Source organism: Onychomys torridus, chromosome 4, assembly GCF_903995425.1.
Source record: "Onychomys torridus chromosome 4, mOncTor1.1, whole genome shotgun sequence".
NCBI classification, from domain to species: domain Eukaryota; kingdom Metazoa; phylum Chordata; class Mammalia; order Rodentia; family Cricetidae; genus Onychomys; species Onychomys torridus.
The window spans coordinates 101,355,885-101,374,306 of record NC_050446.1 but is presented as its reverse complement, the minus strand read 5'-3'; the positions used below and the strand labels follow the sequence as shown (position 1 = coordinate 101,374,306).

Genomic DNA, 18,422 nt, shown 5'->3' with positions numbered 1-18,422 from the left:
GAAGAACCAAAGCAACATAACCCCTCCCAAAACTGCTAAGCCCACATTAGTGGACTCAAAACAGAGTGAATTAGATGAAATCCCAAGCAAAGAATTCAAAAGAATGATTTATATTCTTAAAACATAGAAGAAGACAAATGTAAACTATGAATGAATCTCAAGAGAATACAAAATACTGAATGAAATAAAGACATCAACACAGGGTATAAAAGTGGAATTCTAAAAACACTAAATTGAAATATTGCAAATGTAAAATGCAATTAAGTCTTTAAATAAAAAGTTCCATGGAAAACCTCACTGACAGAATGGATAAAGGGGAGGGCAGAGTAGCAGGGCCTGAAGAATGACAGGATACAGGAATTGGAACATTCAGATTACAACAAATATAAAATGGTAATTATATGTAGAACATTCAGTATCTGTTGGACACAATGAAAAAACAAAAATCTATAAATTATAGGCATTAAAAGAAAGACACAGAAACATATTCAATATAATTACAGCAGAAAATTTCCAAACCTAAGGAAAAAGATTGCTCATCCAGGTATAAGAGGCATTTAGGGTACCAAACAGAGGAGGCCAGAAAACAACCTTCTGATTTCATCCAACACTTCAAACACCAAATATGCAGAAGATATATTAGATGCTACAAGAAACACTGTGGTGTCGGGATGATGATGACCCCTATAAGCTCATATATTTGTAAGTTTTGTCCCCAGTTGGTCAAACTGTTGGGGAAGGATTAGAAGGTGTGGCCTTTCTGGAAGAGCTGTGTCCCTGAGGCTGGGCTTTGATGTTTTAGAAGCCCATACCATTCCCAGTGCATGCTCTTCCTCATGGCTGTGGATCAGGATGTGCGCTCTCAGCTGTTCCTGCCAGCACGCCTGTGCTCTGCATCATAACTCTGAAACTGTAAGCCCAGTTAGCTAAGTGCTTTCTTTGTAAGTTGCCTTGGTCATGGTGTCTTATCACAGCAAGAGAAAAGGAACTGAGACAAACGCAAGTCAGGTAAGGGCATGCTCATCAAGACAACAGGAGAGTTTCAGCAAAACTTGGGAAGTTTCTAAAGTCAGCAGGACGTGGAGTTGTATTTCAAGCTCTGAAAAACAAGTGCCAGGTGACCACATGCAGCAAGACTGTCTGTAAACTGAAGGAGGAAAGAAAAAGAAGCTTTCCCGAAACAAAAACAGGCTAACGGTGACTACAGAGACTCATAACTGGTAAGCATTATGAGAGTAAATGACTGTTGAACGTCCACCATAAATGGAACATCTCATCACCCTCCAAGGCTCAGGGAACACCACGAGGAAGGGGCAGGAAGAATGTAAGGGCCAGGGAGACATTGGGAAGGAGGATAGAACGCTAACTTCCAGCTCCTCGCTGCTGTAATGACCTGCACAGAATCTGCACAAGAATGGGCCATCAACATCCTGTCCTGGCAGAGAAGGAGCTCCTGGGCTGCAGCCCTCCCTGAGGATGTATATGCACTTGTCTGATGCAGGCAGGGTAGCCAGCCACCAGTAAGGTGCCCAGGCTCCTGTTAGTAAGACTTTACCTACTGAAACTCATCAGGTCACACAAGAAGAAGATATGAACATAGCAGAGGGGGGGGGGGTGGCTTGGAGACCAAGAGGACGAGCAGGAGTCAGAGGAGCAAGAGAAGACCACAGAGTGAGCACGACCAAACTGCATTGTCTACAGGTATAAAGATGCCATAATGAAGCTCACTATCATCTACAAATAATACACACCAATAAAACACTTTTAGAGCTGGGCGGTGGTGGCACACGCCTTTAATCCCAGCACTTGGGAGGCAGAGCCAGGCGGATCTTTGTGAGTTCGAGGCCAGCCTGGTCTACGGAGTGAGATCCAGGAAAGGCGCAAAGCTACACAGAGAAACCCTGTCTCAAAAAAACAAAAAACAAAAAACAAAAAACAAAAAACAACCTTTTAGAAAAGGCTGAAGAATTTAAAAAAAAAAAATTAAGTCAATTCTACAGAAGACACTTGAAGAAATTCTTCAGACTGAAAAGAAAGATGAGCATATTCAAGAAGCCCAGGAAAAATAAACCACACAAAAACATTAGTTTGGTAAAGGAGGATCAAGAAAACAGCCAACACTACAAAATCAACAAAATGGCAAGAATTAATATACACCTTACAGTAATAACTATGCATACTAACTGCCTCATTTTACCAAACAAAAGACACGGAATGTCTTACTGTATCTAAAACAACAAACACAACAGCATGCTTCTATTTGTTGCCTCTACAGCATGCATCTTCACACTCAGAGACAGACAGCCTTCTGTAAAGGACAGAAAAGAGAATCCAAGGAAATGGAATTAGGAAACAAGCAGGTGTTTGTGTTCTCCTAACTGACAAAATAGACATTAAGCTAAAATTCGTCAGAAGAGTTGAAGAAGGGAACCTCCTTGCTCAGCATGTAAAGTATATGCTTCACAAGCCTCACTACCTTAGTGCAATCCCTGGAATCCACAGTGGAAGGAACCAGCTCCCCCAAATTGTCCTTTGACATTTACACGGTACATCATGCACTCTGTGGCAGGCACACACGCGCGTGCCCATACACACACACACACACACACACACACACACACACACACAGACCCAGTAATAGTAATAATAGTAGTAGTAGTAGTAATAATAATAATAATAATAATAATAATAATAATAATAATTTGAATTGAAACTTTTTAACACTTAGGCAAAACAGACAAGGAGAAAGTGGGCTCAAATTAATAAAATCAGAGATAAAAGGAAGACATTTCAACAGATACCAATGAAATTCAGAAAATCATTAGAACATGTTTTAAAAATTTATATTACACTAAATTGGGAAATTTAAAAGAAATAAATTTCTAGATTCATACCTAACAAAATCAAACCAAGATGAGATAATTTAAATATATCTACAACAAGCAAGAGGACTGAAACAGTAATAAATAAAATCTCCTAATTAATCCCAGCACTGGAGAGGCAGAGGCAGGTGGATCTCTGTGAGTTCAGAAGTCACAAAGCAGATTAACTCTACCAGACCTTTAACAACTATGTAGGACTAAACTTTCTCAAATTATTCTAGAAGAGAAAAAGAAAGAGATGCTACCAAACTCTCTTCATGAAACCTAATCAGGACATGAAAAGAAATTAAGGACTAATTCCTCTGATGAACACAGATGTCAAAGTTCTTGATAAAACTCTTGCAAACTGTCAGGCACAGTGGAGCACATTTTAATCCCGGCATGCAAGAGGGAGAAGCAGGCAGAACTTGTGACCAGGCCAGCCAGGGTTTGAAACATAGGGCGACCCTGTCTAAAACAAACACACAAAGCCTAACACACCAAATCCAAGAAAAAATCACACGATCATGCACTATAATCAAGTCAGTTTCATTCCAGAGGTGCAGGGTGGTTCAACATCTGCAAATTAATACTGAATACATCACGTAAGTGGACTCAAGGCAGAAATCACAGGATCACCTAAATACAAAGAAGGATTCTGACAAAATCCAACACCTCTCCGTGATAAAAGCCTGAGGACACTAGGGATAGAAGGACACAGTAAAGACACATATGGCCAACTTACAGCCAGCATCAGACTCAATGTGGAAAACCTCAAAACAACAAGACAAGACAAGAAAAGAAAGACAGAAACACAAAAGGAAGAAGCCCAAAGTACCCTTATTTACAGACAGGATTCTATCCATACTAAAACCTGAAGACTCCACCAGAACACTCTCAGACTGATAAACCCTTTCATGCTCAACAACAGTACATACTTGTATGAAAACGTCATGATAGACATGCCTATATTCCTGCTCCATTGTGGAGGTACAGGCAGGAGGATCGGGAGTTCAACACCATCTTCAGCTAGAGTGAGCTTGAGGCCAGTCTGAGAAACATGAGATCCTGTTTCTTCAGAAAGAAGGGTGGAGTGGGGAGAATAACAGGTCCTTATCGCGTGCTCATGCTCGCGCTCTCGCTCTCTCTCTCTCTCTCTCTCTCTCTCTCTCTCTCTCTCTCTCACTCACACACACACACACACACACACACACACACACACACACATTAATAAAAATGTAACAGCTGGAGATGCAGTTCTGATGGTAGAATTCTTGTCTAGCATGTACAAAGCCCTACGTTCACAATCCATAATGTCATAAACCAGTTGTAATGGTGCACAATGCAATCTTATCACTTAGGAGGGGTGGATCCAGGAGGATCACAAGTTCAAGCCCAGGCTGGAGAGATGGCTCAGTGGTTAAGAGCACCAACTGCTCTTCCAAAGGTCCTGAGTTCAAGTCCCAGCAACCACATGGTGGCTCACGACCTCTTCTGGCCTGCAGGGACACATTCAGGCAAAATACTGTATATATAATAAATAAATCTTATTTAAAAAAAAAAAAAAAAACACAAGTTCAAGGCCAACCTTAAGTATACCAGAGGCCTGTTTTCTCCAGCCAGGCATGTAGTGCACCCTTTAATCCCAGCCCTCAGGAGGTAGAGGCAGGCGGATCTCTGTAAGTCTGGCACCAGCCTGGTCTACATAGTGAGCTCCAAACCAACCAGAGTCTAAAAAACAAAAACAGACAAGAGAAAACCCTCCTAGATACTGAAGAGGTAGCTCAATGGTAGATCCTGCAGGGGACTGGAGTTCTGCTCCTGTAATTCTGCTCCAAAGGATCTAAGGCTCTCTTCTGACCTCCCACTTACACACACATATAATTTAAAAAATAAGTCTTAAGAAATAAACTATAGGGCTGGGGATTTAACTCAGTGGTAGAACGCTTGCCTAGCAAGCACAAGGCCCTGGGTTCAGTCCTCAGCTCTGGAAAATATAAACTAACTAACTAACTAACTAACTAACTATATTTCTGGCCGGGCGGTGGTGGTGCATGTGCACGCCTTTAATCCCAGCACTTGGGAGGCAGAGGCAGGCAGATCTCTGTGAGTTCAAGGCCAGCCTGGTCTACAGAGTGAGTTCCAGGAAAGGTGCAAAGCTACACAGAGAAACCCTGTCTCAAAAAGCCAAAACACACACACGCGCGCACACACACGCGCGCACACACACACACACACATACACACACACACAAAAGAGCAAATAAACTATATTTCTAAGCTGATTCCATAAGTAAACCTACACTTTCAAAATTACTTAAGCAATTATGACTAAAGAGAAATGTCATATGCCAACATAAGTAGACTTCATGTTAACCAGCACACAATAGATACGGTACCTTTACCACTGTATTCACAAGGAGAAGCAAAAGTTCATGACTTTCATGTAGAAATAAAGAAACAGCCAAATAACCTATTGAAAAATGAAGGAAAAGTTTTCATTATTACATATCCCCCAAAAATTCCTTTCCTAGTAAGTCAAAGCAATAATCTACCCCACATTTTAAGTGTGAAACATGTCAGTTACAGATACTACAAAAATTAAGTGTAAAGTACAAGGTTAACACACTCCTCTACAAAGATTCCAGATGTCCTTAATCTGGCACACTCAGAACTACAGGTTCTACAAGCCCTGTGAATGACACAGAGTTCTAGTGAAAATCTCTGCATTACCAATCAAAATATTCTCTATCTTAGAGCTAACCACACAATTATTCAAAAACTTAAGTCATTATGTTAGTATCAGTCACTGATGATTTATTTACATTATCATATGAGCTATCTAAAACCGGACTGTCTGATACAATGTTACTCATATCTTATTTTCTCAATTTGAAGACAGTGTTGAGTAAGTACCAGTTGTTAAGGAAAGGCACACGGTCTACCACATTAAATGTACTCACTGTCTTAAACAAGCATTTCTATTTAAACATTATGTTTCTTTTCTTTTCTTTTTTTTTTTTTTTTTTTGAGCTGAGGATCGAACCCAGGGCCTTGGTCAAAGTCTCTAGCTACTACATGGTGGAAGCAGGACTCAAGCCCAGACGAGTCCGTCCCCATGGCCTGATTCCCTAGCTCTCATCCTCACTCCCCTTTTCTCAGCTCTTTCAGCCCTTTCAGGAGGTACTAACGGTGGCGATCCCCAACTACCCAGGCACTGTGTGTCTGTGTCCACTGTCCAACATGGGAAACCATTCAGCAGCTTCTAGTCTCACGACCACAAAGGAGCAGCATAACTGACGCAACTTTTTAATGATGGAGGGGAAAGCTGTTTCTCCTACAAGAGAGGAAAAAGCTGACAAGGCCAGGGAGCTCTTAAACAGAAGCTGTCTTCTTGCTCAGAACTCACCTGTTCAGTGAAGGTATCACCCACACCCGAGTCACCAACACCAAAGTCAATAAAGTAGTTCAAAGGTCATATTAAAGAAACCTTAATTCTATTACCAAACATCCTGCTTTGACAAAGAATAAAGAAAAAGATGCTCTGTGATTTAACAAACAGATGTAACAAAGAACAACTAAGTATGACTACAGAGTATATCTGATATGACAAGGAATGAGGTACTGGGCTAGGGATGCAGCTGAGTTGGTAGAGGGTGTGCCTAGCATACACAAAGCCCTGGATTTAATTCCCAGCACTACATATAACTGAGCATATTGGTATAAGCCTGCAATCCCAGCATTTGGGCTAATAAGAAGTGACAGCAATCTGGCCTCCACCAACACTAGGCATGCACACAGTGCACACACATACATGCAAACAAAACAAACACATAAAATAAATAAACAAACTGGTTTTTTTTTTAAAGCTACTTAAAGCTTGGAACAAAATATCTAATAAAGCAACTTAAAGCCATGTGTGGTGTACATGTTTTTAATCCCAATACTCAGTAGACAGAAGCAGGTGGATAGCCATGAGTTCAAGAGCAGCCTGGCCTCTACAGCAAGTTCCAGGTCATCCAGGTCTACATAGTGACACTGTGTCTCAAAACAAACAAACAAGCGGAGGGAGGGAGGGAGGGAGGGAGGGAGGGAGGAAGGAAGGGAGGGTTGGCTTGGGCTCACAATCTGAGGGCAGGTCATTATAGTAGAGAGGACATGGCAGGAACTGGAGGCAGCTGATCACACTGTATCGTTAGGCAAGAAGCAGAGATCAGTACATGATGCAAAAATAAAGTTGGAAATGAAAAGAAATGTATGTGAAGTCTAAAAATCAAAATGTAGCAACAGCTATTCAAAGTAATCACACCACCTATGCTGGTTAGTCTTTCTGTCAATTAACAAAAGCTAGTCATCTGGGAAGAGGGACCTCAACTAAGAAAATGCCTCCAGCAGACTGGCCTGGAGGCAAGTTTGTGGGGGCATTTTCTTAATTAATAATTGATGTGGAAGGGCCCAGGCCACTGGGGTGGTGCCACCTCTGGGCAGGTGGTTCTGAGTGCTATAAGAAAGCAAGTTTTGGCGGAGCAAGCAGGAGGCAGACTCCTGCATGTGCTCTGCTTTAGCTCTGACTTCCTTCAGTGACAGACTACGGAAACAAACCCTTTCCTCCCCAAGTTGCTTTTGGTTAGTGTCATGGCTAATCTTTGTTATCAGCCTGACAATAGCTGTAATCAACTAAAACCCAAGTAGCTGGGCACACCTGTGAAAGATTTTTATTGGAGCATTTGAGGTGAGAAGACCCACCCTAAATCTGGGCCATATCTCCTGGTAGCTAGCTCTCCATGAAAGGAAACCAAAGAAGGACGTTTTGGCTTCTTGCCTGCCCTGTGTGCCCTCATCTCACTGGCAAGCTCATCAATCCTGTCACTAAGGCATTAGACTGAAGGCTGGCTAAGGCATCGGCCTTGGGGGCTGAACAACTGGCAGATTCTGGCCTTTCTGTCAGGAGTCTGCCACTGTTGGACCGGGTGGACCACAGTCTGAGAGCCACTCCAATAAATCAATCCCACATATAAATATTCATCTTATCAGTTCTTCCTCTAAAGAACCCCAACTAGTACTGTCAGAGATTTACCACAGCAGTAGAAAGCAAATCAAGACACCACCAACTATCTAGTATTATCTTTCTCTGTTTGATTTTGTTTTTTATTGTTGTTTCTTTGTTTTTTGAGAGAAGGTCTCTCGATATAGCTCTGACTGGCCTGGGACTCGCTATTCAGATAAGGCTAGCTTCAAAACTCAGAGAGATCCACCTGCCTCTGCCTCCCGAGAGCTGGGATTAAAGACATCTGCCGCCACCACCAGCCCCAGTATTTTCAATTACCTGTTATTTTCAAGAATTCCTGCCTGTGCCAACACAGTGGTCAGCCAGGGAACAAGAGAGTAGGCTGAAGTCCCATCTCCTTGCCAAAGGAAACCAAAACAAAAATTGGCTAGAACAAAGCTAGGTCTAAATTCTAGCCTTCAATATTTAAAGAAGTTCTATAGAACTCTATTGTGTGGTTTGATATGTATACTCCGCACAGACTCAGAGAGCAGGGAAACCAAGTTTCCACTGATACCCCGGGCCTGACTATATGAGAACACCACATCCTCCATAGTCCTGAATGTAATTTTACCATGATAACTACTAACTTCTGAGTGTGTTTCTATCCCCTCCCCTACCACTGCAGAGAGTCTCAAAATGGAGCCATGTAAGTTATCCACCTGTATGTGGGACTGTAGTGTGGAGCACACAATGGGCAGTCACTTGCATCTGTTTCCAGAGTCCTTAACAATATAGCTAACACTAAGAAAGGCATCACAGCAGGAAGAGAACTGACTGACCCCCACAAACGTGCTGTGGCATGTACACACACACACACACACACACACACACACACACACACACATGCAATAAAGACACTAAAAATTGTTCTAAATATTTAAAGACTTATTTACTTATTTATGTATTTTTATGTATGAGTGTTCTGTCTGCATTACACCTGCATGCCAGAGAGGGCATCAGATCTCATTACAGATGGTTGTGAGCTGCCGTGTGGTTTCTGGGAATTGAACTTAGGAACTATCGGAGAACAGCCATCGTTCCCAACTGCTGAGCCATCCCTCTAGCTTGTGTTTTAAATATTAAAAGGGGGGGGGAGTATTACTATTTTCTCAATTAAAAAAAGATAATATACAGAGGGAATAAAGAAAAACAGCTAGCCAGCCAGTGGTGGCGCATGCCTGTAATCCCAGCACTCGGGAGGCAGAGGCAGGTGGATCTCTGTGAGTTTGAGGCCAGCCTGGTCTACAGAGTGAGATCCAGGACAGCCAGGACTATTATATAGAGAAACCTTGTCTTGGAATACCAAAGAGAGAGGGAGAGAAAGAGAGACAGACAGACAGACAGACAGAGACATCAAGCAAGCTAGCTCAATAGCTCAATGTTGAAAAACTGTTAGGAAGGAGAGAAATAGCAAAGGTAGAAAAATGAAAAGGAGAGGAGAAGGAAAGACAGAGAAGGAAGAAAACAAAGAAACATCAGACTTGCTTGAATCTGGAATCTACCATAACCATCTCCTCCCAGGACTGAATTCTAGACATTTCAAATACATCCATATCTAATATACCTCCCTTTACAAATGAAAAAGATGAAGTTGAATTTCACTTCTCTTATAATGTTCAACAATAATGTAAAAAAAAAAATATTTTTTTCAGACAGACATATTAGCACACACCTTTAATCCCCAAACTTTGGAGGCAAAAGCAGGTGGATCTCTGTGAGTTCAAGGCCAGCTGGGGCTAGATAATGCGACCCTGTCTCAAAAAGAAAAGAAAACAGTAACAAAACTTAAGAAACAAAACCAAATAATATGAGAAAAAGACTCCAAATTTAACCAGTTAGAAGATAAAAGAAGATCATCATTAGAAAACTTCTAGACAGTTCACGGTGGTGGCGCACACCTTTAATCTCAGCACTTGGGAGGCAGAGGCAGGTGGATCTCTGTGAGTTCGAGTCCAGCCTGGGCTACAGAGTGAGTTCCAGGACAGGCTCCAAAACAAAATAAAAAGTTTTAGACAAAATTAATTAATTACTTTTTTTTTAAAAAAAGGAGCTGGAGAGATGGAGCACTGGCAGCTCTTTGAGAGGACCCAGGTTCAATTCCCAGCACCCACACAGCTGCTCACACCTGTCTATAAGTCCAGTTGCAGGGCTTCTGATGCCCTCAAACAGACATACATTTAGGCAAAACATCAATTAACATAAAAAAGAATAAGAAAAGTTTTGGACATATGAAAACTCTGTGTGGTGGGTGCCTAGAAAGCACCAAATCCTAGGTTCACATAAGCCAGGAGGGTGGTGTAATCCTAGCATCTGGGCAGTTCAGGATCATCCACGGCTATATGACAAATTAGAGGGCAGTCTGCACATCAGATTAGTCCAGAAAGAAACAACCAGAACAACCAAAAGGAACCTCCTGCTGAACGGGATTTTTAAGGTACTGCTTGACGACTGAACCCCTTGGCTATGCGAACAACTCTGCCAGTGAAATGAAATGCTTGCAGAGCCAGCCTGAGAGCCTTAGGAAGAGCCTCCTGAAGACAAAGAGAGGCTACCGGAACTAAATCCCAGCAGTAGTGAAGCTTTAAAAGAAATCAATTTTAAAGTAAATTACTAATAAAGATTTCTTCAATAACACAAAAAGTTCAGGATTATAAAAAGTTTGAATTAGTTTGAAAGCTGAAACATTACTATATAGTAAGGAAAGAAACCTATCACCATAAGGTACCAGTGGAGGGAGTAACAGTGATCTTGGAAGAGTTCACATTTAATTTGGAATATGGACAGGAAGATGCCAATGGACATCTGCTTTTGAAAAAAAAGACAGAGAGAAGGCCACAGCTAATCTGGGAGACAGACCAAGATCTGGGGTGGAGTGGGGCTCAGCATGTGGGAGGCTGCATGCCTACCATCTTCCACTCTTCCTCCATCATGAAGACTGCTCATCCCTAGGAGCATGACATTACCATGCTCATGGATGAAGACCATGCTCTATCCCCACATATCCCAGAGACTCCTTTGGGGATTTTCACATAACCTGAAACCATTGAAAACAGATCCAAGTTCTTGACTAATGTATATATAGCATTGTGGAAGTAAGAACAGTATATTTAAAATTATTCTAGTTTGTTTCAGTTTTTATTTTACAAAAGTCATTTCTTAGCCAGGCACAGAGAAACCTTGTCTCAAAAAGCCATAAAAAGCAAATTAACTAAACCAGGCGGTGGTGCCCCATGCCTTTAATACCATCATTCGGGAGGCAGAGGCAGGCAGATCTCTGAGTTCAAGGCCATCCTGGTCTACAGAGTGAGTTCAAGACAGCCAGGGTTACACAGAGAAACCCTGTCTCGAAAAACAAACAAACAACCCAATTAACTATGTTAATAATTGCCTCTCATCATTAAATTAATGGAATTAGGCTTCTTAAGGCATGAATTACTAAAGAACAATTATATACAAGAAACTCACCTGTTCTATATGTACAGTTTAATGGGTTTTATATGTGTATGTAGCATCTCACTATAATCATCCCATAATCAAGCACCTCTTCATCTTCCCTATAACTCCAAAATGATTCATATCCAAGAAAGCTGATTTTATGTATAGGCTTTGTGTTCTAAAGTGTTAGCTTTGGAAATTTGGGCTGGGATATAGCTCAGTGGTAGAGAACTTGCCTTAGTACATGAGGGTCTATCCCAGGACTATAAAAACTTCCTAGGACTATAAAAAAGAAAAAAAACATATAACACAATACTCTAAAAACATACTATATACAAGCCATCATTTTACAGTGGTTAACACCTTAAAAAAAAAAAAACAGTAAGAACAGAAGTCTTAAGCATATACATACCCACTCTTTTTTCTAAGAGGTTTCCTTGTTGGGCCAACTTGATTGCATGTATATAACCAAAAGAAGCATCATATCCAAGCATTTCACAATATATAAGTCTCACCATACATTCCTTCATCATTTTCTGAAAAGTGAAACACCCAATCACTATGTGAACAATGAATGCTTTCCTTTTTCTGTATGTCACACTCGTCCAGCAATGGAACCATTTATCCTGGTGATGAAGAACTAATAAACATATTACAAAGCAATTGCCTAATCTTAGAATATAGAAATAAAAGCTGCTTCTAACAATCACCAACACTATTAATGTAAAAAAAAATTAGCTCAATATTTTATTGGTAATGACACTATAAACTACCTGAAGCTACTTCTAATTCTATGTGCCCAGAGAAGTTAGATTAGAGGTATTCTTCAGACAAAATTTCATCCACGGTGATCATAGTTAGCATTTAAAATCAGTAAGAACTGGGCGGTGGTGGCACAAGCCTTACTCCCAGCACTCAGAAGACCAAAGCAGGCAGATCTCTGTGAGTTCAAGGCCAATCTGGTCTACAAAGCTTGTTCCAGGACAGCCAGAGTACTTACACAGAGAAACTTTGTCTCAAAAAACCAGGGAGGTGGGAGAGTCAATTTGAATATGTTTTGCCAAATGAAAACATCTAGAAAATTGATACAAGTTGATAATAATGTATTCTGTAATGAAAATATTCAATTTTAAATATCAAACTGCAAGCCCCTGTATTCCTGTCATCCTAGTAGTCAGGAACTGAGGTAGGAGGCTGACAAAGGACTGTCAGGAGCCCAGGAGTTGGAGACTAGAATAAAGAACCCATCTCAAGAAACAGGAAAAAAGTCAAACTGAACATAGGTTTCTTCAGCATTATTATACTATAGATATATAATCATCTGCTGCATAAGTGCTCTTTTTCTCTTTTTAAATAGCTCACATTATTGTGAACTAAGAGGCATAATTTCATGAACAATGTGGCCTTACAAACATACTTTTTTTTTTATTTGTTTGTTTTCAAAACACGGTTTCTCTGTGTAGCCCTGGCTGTTCTGGATCTCACTCTGTAGACCAGGCTGGACTCAGAGATCTGCCTGACTCTGCCTCTTGAGTGATATACATCACCACCACTCAACCAAAACTAAAATTCTTTAATAGGGCCGGGTGGTGGTGGCAGTGCACACCTTTAATTCCAGCACTCGGGAGGCAGAGCCAGGTGGATCTCTGTGACTTTGAGGCCAGCCTGGTCTACAGAGCGAGTTCCAGGATAGGCTTCAAAAGCTACACAGGGAAAATTGTTATATGTTATTTTTCGAAAAACCAAAAAAAAAAAAAAATTTTTTTTAGGGGCTGGGGATTTAGCTCAGTGGTAGAGCACTTGCCTAGCAAGCGCAAGACTCTGGGTTCAGTCCTCAGCTCTGAGGAAAAAAAAAAAATCTTAAAAATATAGCTGGCCATGGTGGGCATATGTTTAACTCCAGCACTCAGTTCTCTCTCTCTCTCTCAATATATGTGTGTATGTGTGTGTGTGTGTGTGTGTGTGTGTGTGTTAAAGTTAACTGCTATCAGATAATTAGATAAAAGGCTGACAAAACATTAAACTATCTAAACAAACAGGGTGTGGCAGTGCATGCACAGTCCTTGGAGGTCAGAGCAGGAGGATCCAAAGCTGCACAGTGAGTCAGAGGCCAGCCTGGACTACACGGGACCTCACCACAAAAACAAAAGAACAGCAAAACTTAAAGCAAGACAGCAGTATTTAGAGGGTGTGTGTGTGTGTGTGTGTGTGTGTGTGTGTGTGTGTGTGTGTATCTTAGGAAAATATTAGGGAAATACAGTTTAGTTCAAATCACTTGTGTTTAAAACAGTAAAAGTTAATTCGTTAACATATTAATTAGGACTACTAAGTTTGTTTTAACATTTGTTAGAATGTGTGTAATTTCTTTTTCGTTGTTTTGTTTTTGTTTTTGTTTTTTGCTGGAGCTGAGGGCCGAACCCAGGGCCTTGTGCTTACTCGGCAAGCGCTCTACCACTGAGCTAAATCCCCAACCCTAAAATGTTAATTTATGCCATTAAGTTTCAATCCTGGATATGTATCATGACTTCAGAAGGTTTTGTTGTAGTTGTTTGTTTCTTTAAATTTTTATTTATGTATTTTATGTATATGAGTACTCTATCTGCATGTACATCTGCATGCTTGAAAGTTGTTGGCAACTGAACTCAGGTCCTCTGGAAGAGCAGCCAGTGCTCTTAGCTGCTGAGCCGTCTCTCCAGCTCATGACTTCAGAGTAAAATTGTTATATGTTATTGTTCCTTTATCTAGAGAAGAAAGGACATTCTCAATGCTGGGCTTCATTTTACAGTCTCCTTCCAGTTGTCCCAGCTCTGTAACACCTTAGAAACGCACAACTGACCTGTCTGCATGGCTACCATTAGTTATTACCCCACTGCTAAACTCTGTGTCCAGTGACCAGTTTTACCCAACACCAGACTTATAGTACAAGAACCGTATTCAATGACACCCATTACATTAATGAAAACCGTGTGAAGGCAAAAGAGGAAAACTACTTCTGCTTAGCATTCCTATCAAGTATCACAAAGCATGCACACAGATGTACATATCTATATACACAACATACATATGTATATATACAAAGATACCAGACTAATGGTGTCTTGAATTCTATTTCCCTGAATATTATAACTACAAAAAGAAACACTTATGTTCTCTTGGACTTCACATATTCATGTTTATGACCACGTATTTGTGCAAAACTATCATCTTGATATTTCCTAGAGGGATAAACATTTCCACAATGACTTATGCACAAAAAAGACTCCACAGGCTGAGTGTGTTGATACACACTTTTGATCCCAGTACCTAGAAGCAGAGGCAAGTGGATCCTTTTGAGTTCAAAGCCACCCTGGTCTACATAGTAAGTTCTAGGCCAGCCAGGGTTACATAGCAAGACTCTGCCTCAAAAATAAACAAATAAATAAAAATAAACATATTTTATGATTTAAAACAAAAAACAAAAAAAACCCACCCATCTCATTTTTACAAGTGTCAGGCCAGCAAGATGGCTCAGCAAGTCAAGGTCTTTGCCACCAAGTGTGATGACCTGAATTCAATCCTACAGACACAGGTAGTGGAGAGAACCAACTCCCACAACTTATTTTCTTATCTCCACACACATTATGGCTTGCACACATAAACACACACACACACTAAGTTTCAAATGTAATAAATGTTAAGTAGTAATACATATTGCGTACATTTTGTGTTTAACTGATACAGTGAACCCCATAAAGACATAGTACATGTCAATTAAAAAAGAAAACGTCAACAGAACTAGGTCCTAATCTGAAGATGTGCAAACAGCCTCACAGTGGCCAACACAGAGTAACCAGCTACTTAGTAAACAGCTGCTTCGTGAATTTGGAAATCCGTAGTGTATGGAACCAGGCTTCAAATGCAAGTGTGCTGAACTGTACAAACATACCAGTGTTGTAGTAGGAGCAGAAACAGTCACCTTCAGACTACTCAGTTCCTGCTGGATTAATTTCTCTTCTTCCTGAAAGATACAATTACAATCATTTCAATTAAAATGAAATATCATTCTTAAAAAAGTTACATTCCCTGACCCATACAACCTTCCTTGGGAAGAAGAATTATTTCCAGAATAACCTATCACTCCTCTTCATTGCATTCATTTGATAGTGTAGCTTGGCAGAAAAAAATTTTTTTAATTCGAAATGGGGGTGGTAAGATGGCTCAGGGGTAAAGGTGAGTGCTGCCAAGCCCGAGGACCTGAGTTCAATTCCTGGACCCCACCTGATGGAACAAAAGAACTGACTCCTAGACACACATGTCATGTCACACAGTTACAATCCCATTCAGCACTTTTATACACAGGCCCAACTATTGCCTAATACAATGCTGTCTTTGTTTGTCTGTTTGTCTGTTTGTTTGTTTGTTTGAGACAGGATTTCTCTGTGTAGCTTTGGAGCTTGTCCTGGAACTCACTCTGTAGACCAGGCTGGCCTTGAACTCACAGAGATCCTCCTGCCTCTGCCCAACGGGATTAAATGCGTGAGCAACCACCGCCTGGCTATACAATGCTATCTATAAATCACACACCAAATTACTGATATTAAGTAGATAGCTGCTGGGCAGTGGTGGAGGCAGTGGTGGAGGCAGAGCCAGTAAGTAGCTAATTAGGAACTACCAGTGAGGGCTGGAGAGATGATGCAGCAGATAAGGCTACACATTGCTTTTGGAGAGGACCAGAGTTTAGTTCCCAGACCCACATTGCCTCTCATCTGCCTAAAACTCCAGCTCTAGGGGATCAGACACTTTATTCTGGAATCTGAGGGCATCTGCACTCATGTGCGCGCGCATGCACACACACGCGCGCGCACACACACACACACACACACACACACACACACACACACGCAGAATCCAAAACAAAACAAAACAAAAAAACTAAAACAAACAAAAAAACCTAGAAGTGAAGCACTGCCACATCTAGCTGCCTGTGAAGTTTCAAACTGCAACTTAAGCCAAAAAACACATTCTTTAAAGTTTCATTGAGGAGCAGGGGCAGATGGCTCAGTGTATAAATGCACTTGCTGCATAAGCCTAAGCATCACAATCCATCAGATAAAAAGCCAGATGTGGTGAGGTGTATCTGTAATCCCCAAATTCCTACGGTGAGAGTTGGAGGTAGAGAGGAACCCCCAGAAGCTCCCTGGCCATCTTGCCTGGAGTACATAGCACAGAAGAGAACAAGAGAGATCTTACCTCAAACAAGGTGGAAGGTGAGAACCAACACCCAAAGTTGTCCTCTGAACCCTACCATAGGACATGCGCGCCAGCGCGGACTGACGCGGACGGACACACACACACACACACAGAGTACATACACATATTTTTTGTATTTGGCCTCATACAAATTAGCAAAAGAAAATCATGAAGATATGTTAAGTACACAAATAATAATTGTGGGATGTGCATGTGCAGTAAGCCCTGACCGACTCAGCATCGCTACACATCTGCTTACAATTAAAACACATGCACATTTTAAACCTTTAAAAGGCATCTTGTTTCTCTTGCTCCTCTCCTGGCATTTACATTGTACTCACACTTACATTAAGCCCAAAATGGATGACTTAATCCTTGCTAGAAAGAGTTGTGTTTTACTATTTTCCTCATTAATTAACGCATAGTTGTGTTAGATAAATATCTGCTGAGGAAATTATGACACAACATTATGTTTTTAAGACATACACTCCTTGAGGCTTTGAATCAGTACCATACGCAATCCGTGGGAACTTAATAACTTCTATTCTAACTACTCGTTTTCAAAGCCCGTCTTTGCCCCAGCCGTTTGGTCCAGCCTAAGAACCTCAAGTTCTGCAAAGATAACAGCCCCGCCGGGGGTGGGAGTGACGGTTGTCAGTTGCGGTATGTGATGCCTCCAAGAAAAGAGGAACTACATTACAACTCAACAGGGAAGAAAAACTTCGTAGGAGACTGCGGTCCAGGACTCAAACCGCACTGGCTATTTTCACTAGACTGACGGCTCATGTGGTCCTCAAAGCACTCCCATGGACTACACACCGGTTTAACGCTGAGAAGGGACACCGAGGTCTTCCGGCCTCCAGATCAGAGAGCCGGCCTCCCTGAGGTCCGTGCAGGCAGCAAACCCAAGCTCGGGGCGGACGCCCGGCCGCGTCCAGCTAGCTGACAAGCACCCCGGCCCACCCCGCCCTGCCGACCCAGCCACCTACGTGCTTGGACGAGAGCGCGGTGACGCCGCGGATGAGGCCGCCCAGCCTGGAGAAGAAGGGTGCTCTGGAGGCCGCAGGCCCTCCCAGCTGGTTCTGCAGGAAGAGCCCCGGCAGTGCGGTCAGCGTCCTCTCCACCATGTCGCTCATCGCGGCCTCCCGTCGCGGATACTTCGCGCTGAGCCTCCCGGCCTCCGTAGTCACTTCCGGCGTCTTGAACAAGAAATCTTTATTCGCGCCGGGGCGGTGCGAGCAGGGCGACGTTCCGGGAGAGACCGCCAGGGGGCGCGCGAGTCTACGAGGGAGAGCAGGGTTCTCAAGAGCCGTGGAGATCACTCCCGGTAGCGGTGAAATGCGTGCGCTCGAGTATTCTTGTATTTTCTAGACTCTCCCTAGTAGTAGGACGATGAATTCATGCCGTTCTCCTGCCTCAGGCTCCGGGTACAGGAACTACAGTCCTGATCCACCATCTTCTTTATCGTGCTCTTAACACCGGAAACTTGTGTTAGTGAAATGTCTGTGATAAGTGAAATGTTTAAAAAAAAAAAAATCTTTCAGTTGTTTTTGTTCCTATACCTCAACAAAGGGGAAAGTTTGCCCGACAGACGAGTTCGGCAAAGATAAATTTTAACTTGCTGAAAATTTTCTCAATATTTAAATTTTATTTAAAACAGGTTTTGTTAGAATTTAATATTTTATGCCAAAGTAAAATTTTGTTTACTTTAAAAAGAAAATCTAGGCACTTCCATTAGCTTAAAAAGATTAGAAAATTTACTTTCCAGGCATGTGTAGTGAGTGGTATTTGCCTGTAATCCCAGCACTTGGGGGTGGGAAAAGCAAGAAAATTCAAGGACATCATCAA

At 41.7% G+C, this 18,422-nt stretch overlaps 1 protein-coding gene across 2 annotated transcripts in view; it reads right to left on the bottom strand.

Moving 5' to 3' along the window:
• Positions 1 to 17,744, bottom strand: part of Ap4e1 (adaptor related protein complex 4 subunit epsilon 1) — a 63,019-nt gene extending 45,275 nt beyond the window's left edge. For both annotated transcript variants that reach the window (XM_036185664.1, XM_036185665.1), the window contains exons 1-4: positions 17,564 to 17,744; positions 15,271 to 15,342; positions 11,758 to 11,881; positions 5,260 to 5,333 (exon numbers count right to left, since the gene is read on the bottom strand). In XM_036185664.1, coding sequence (XP_036041557.1) covers positions 5,260 to 5,333; positions 11,758 to 11,881; positions 15,271 to 15,342; positions 17,564 to 17,710 — 417 coding nt within the window. In that variant the 5' untranslated portion in view covers positions 17,711 to 17,744. The remainder of the gene's footprint in view (positions 1 to 5,259; positions 5,334 to 11,757; positions 11,882 to 15,270; positions 15,343 to 17,563) is intronic.
• Positions 17,745 to 18,422: the final 678 nt, after the last annotated feature.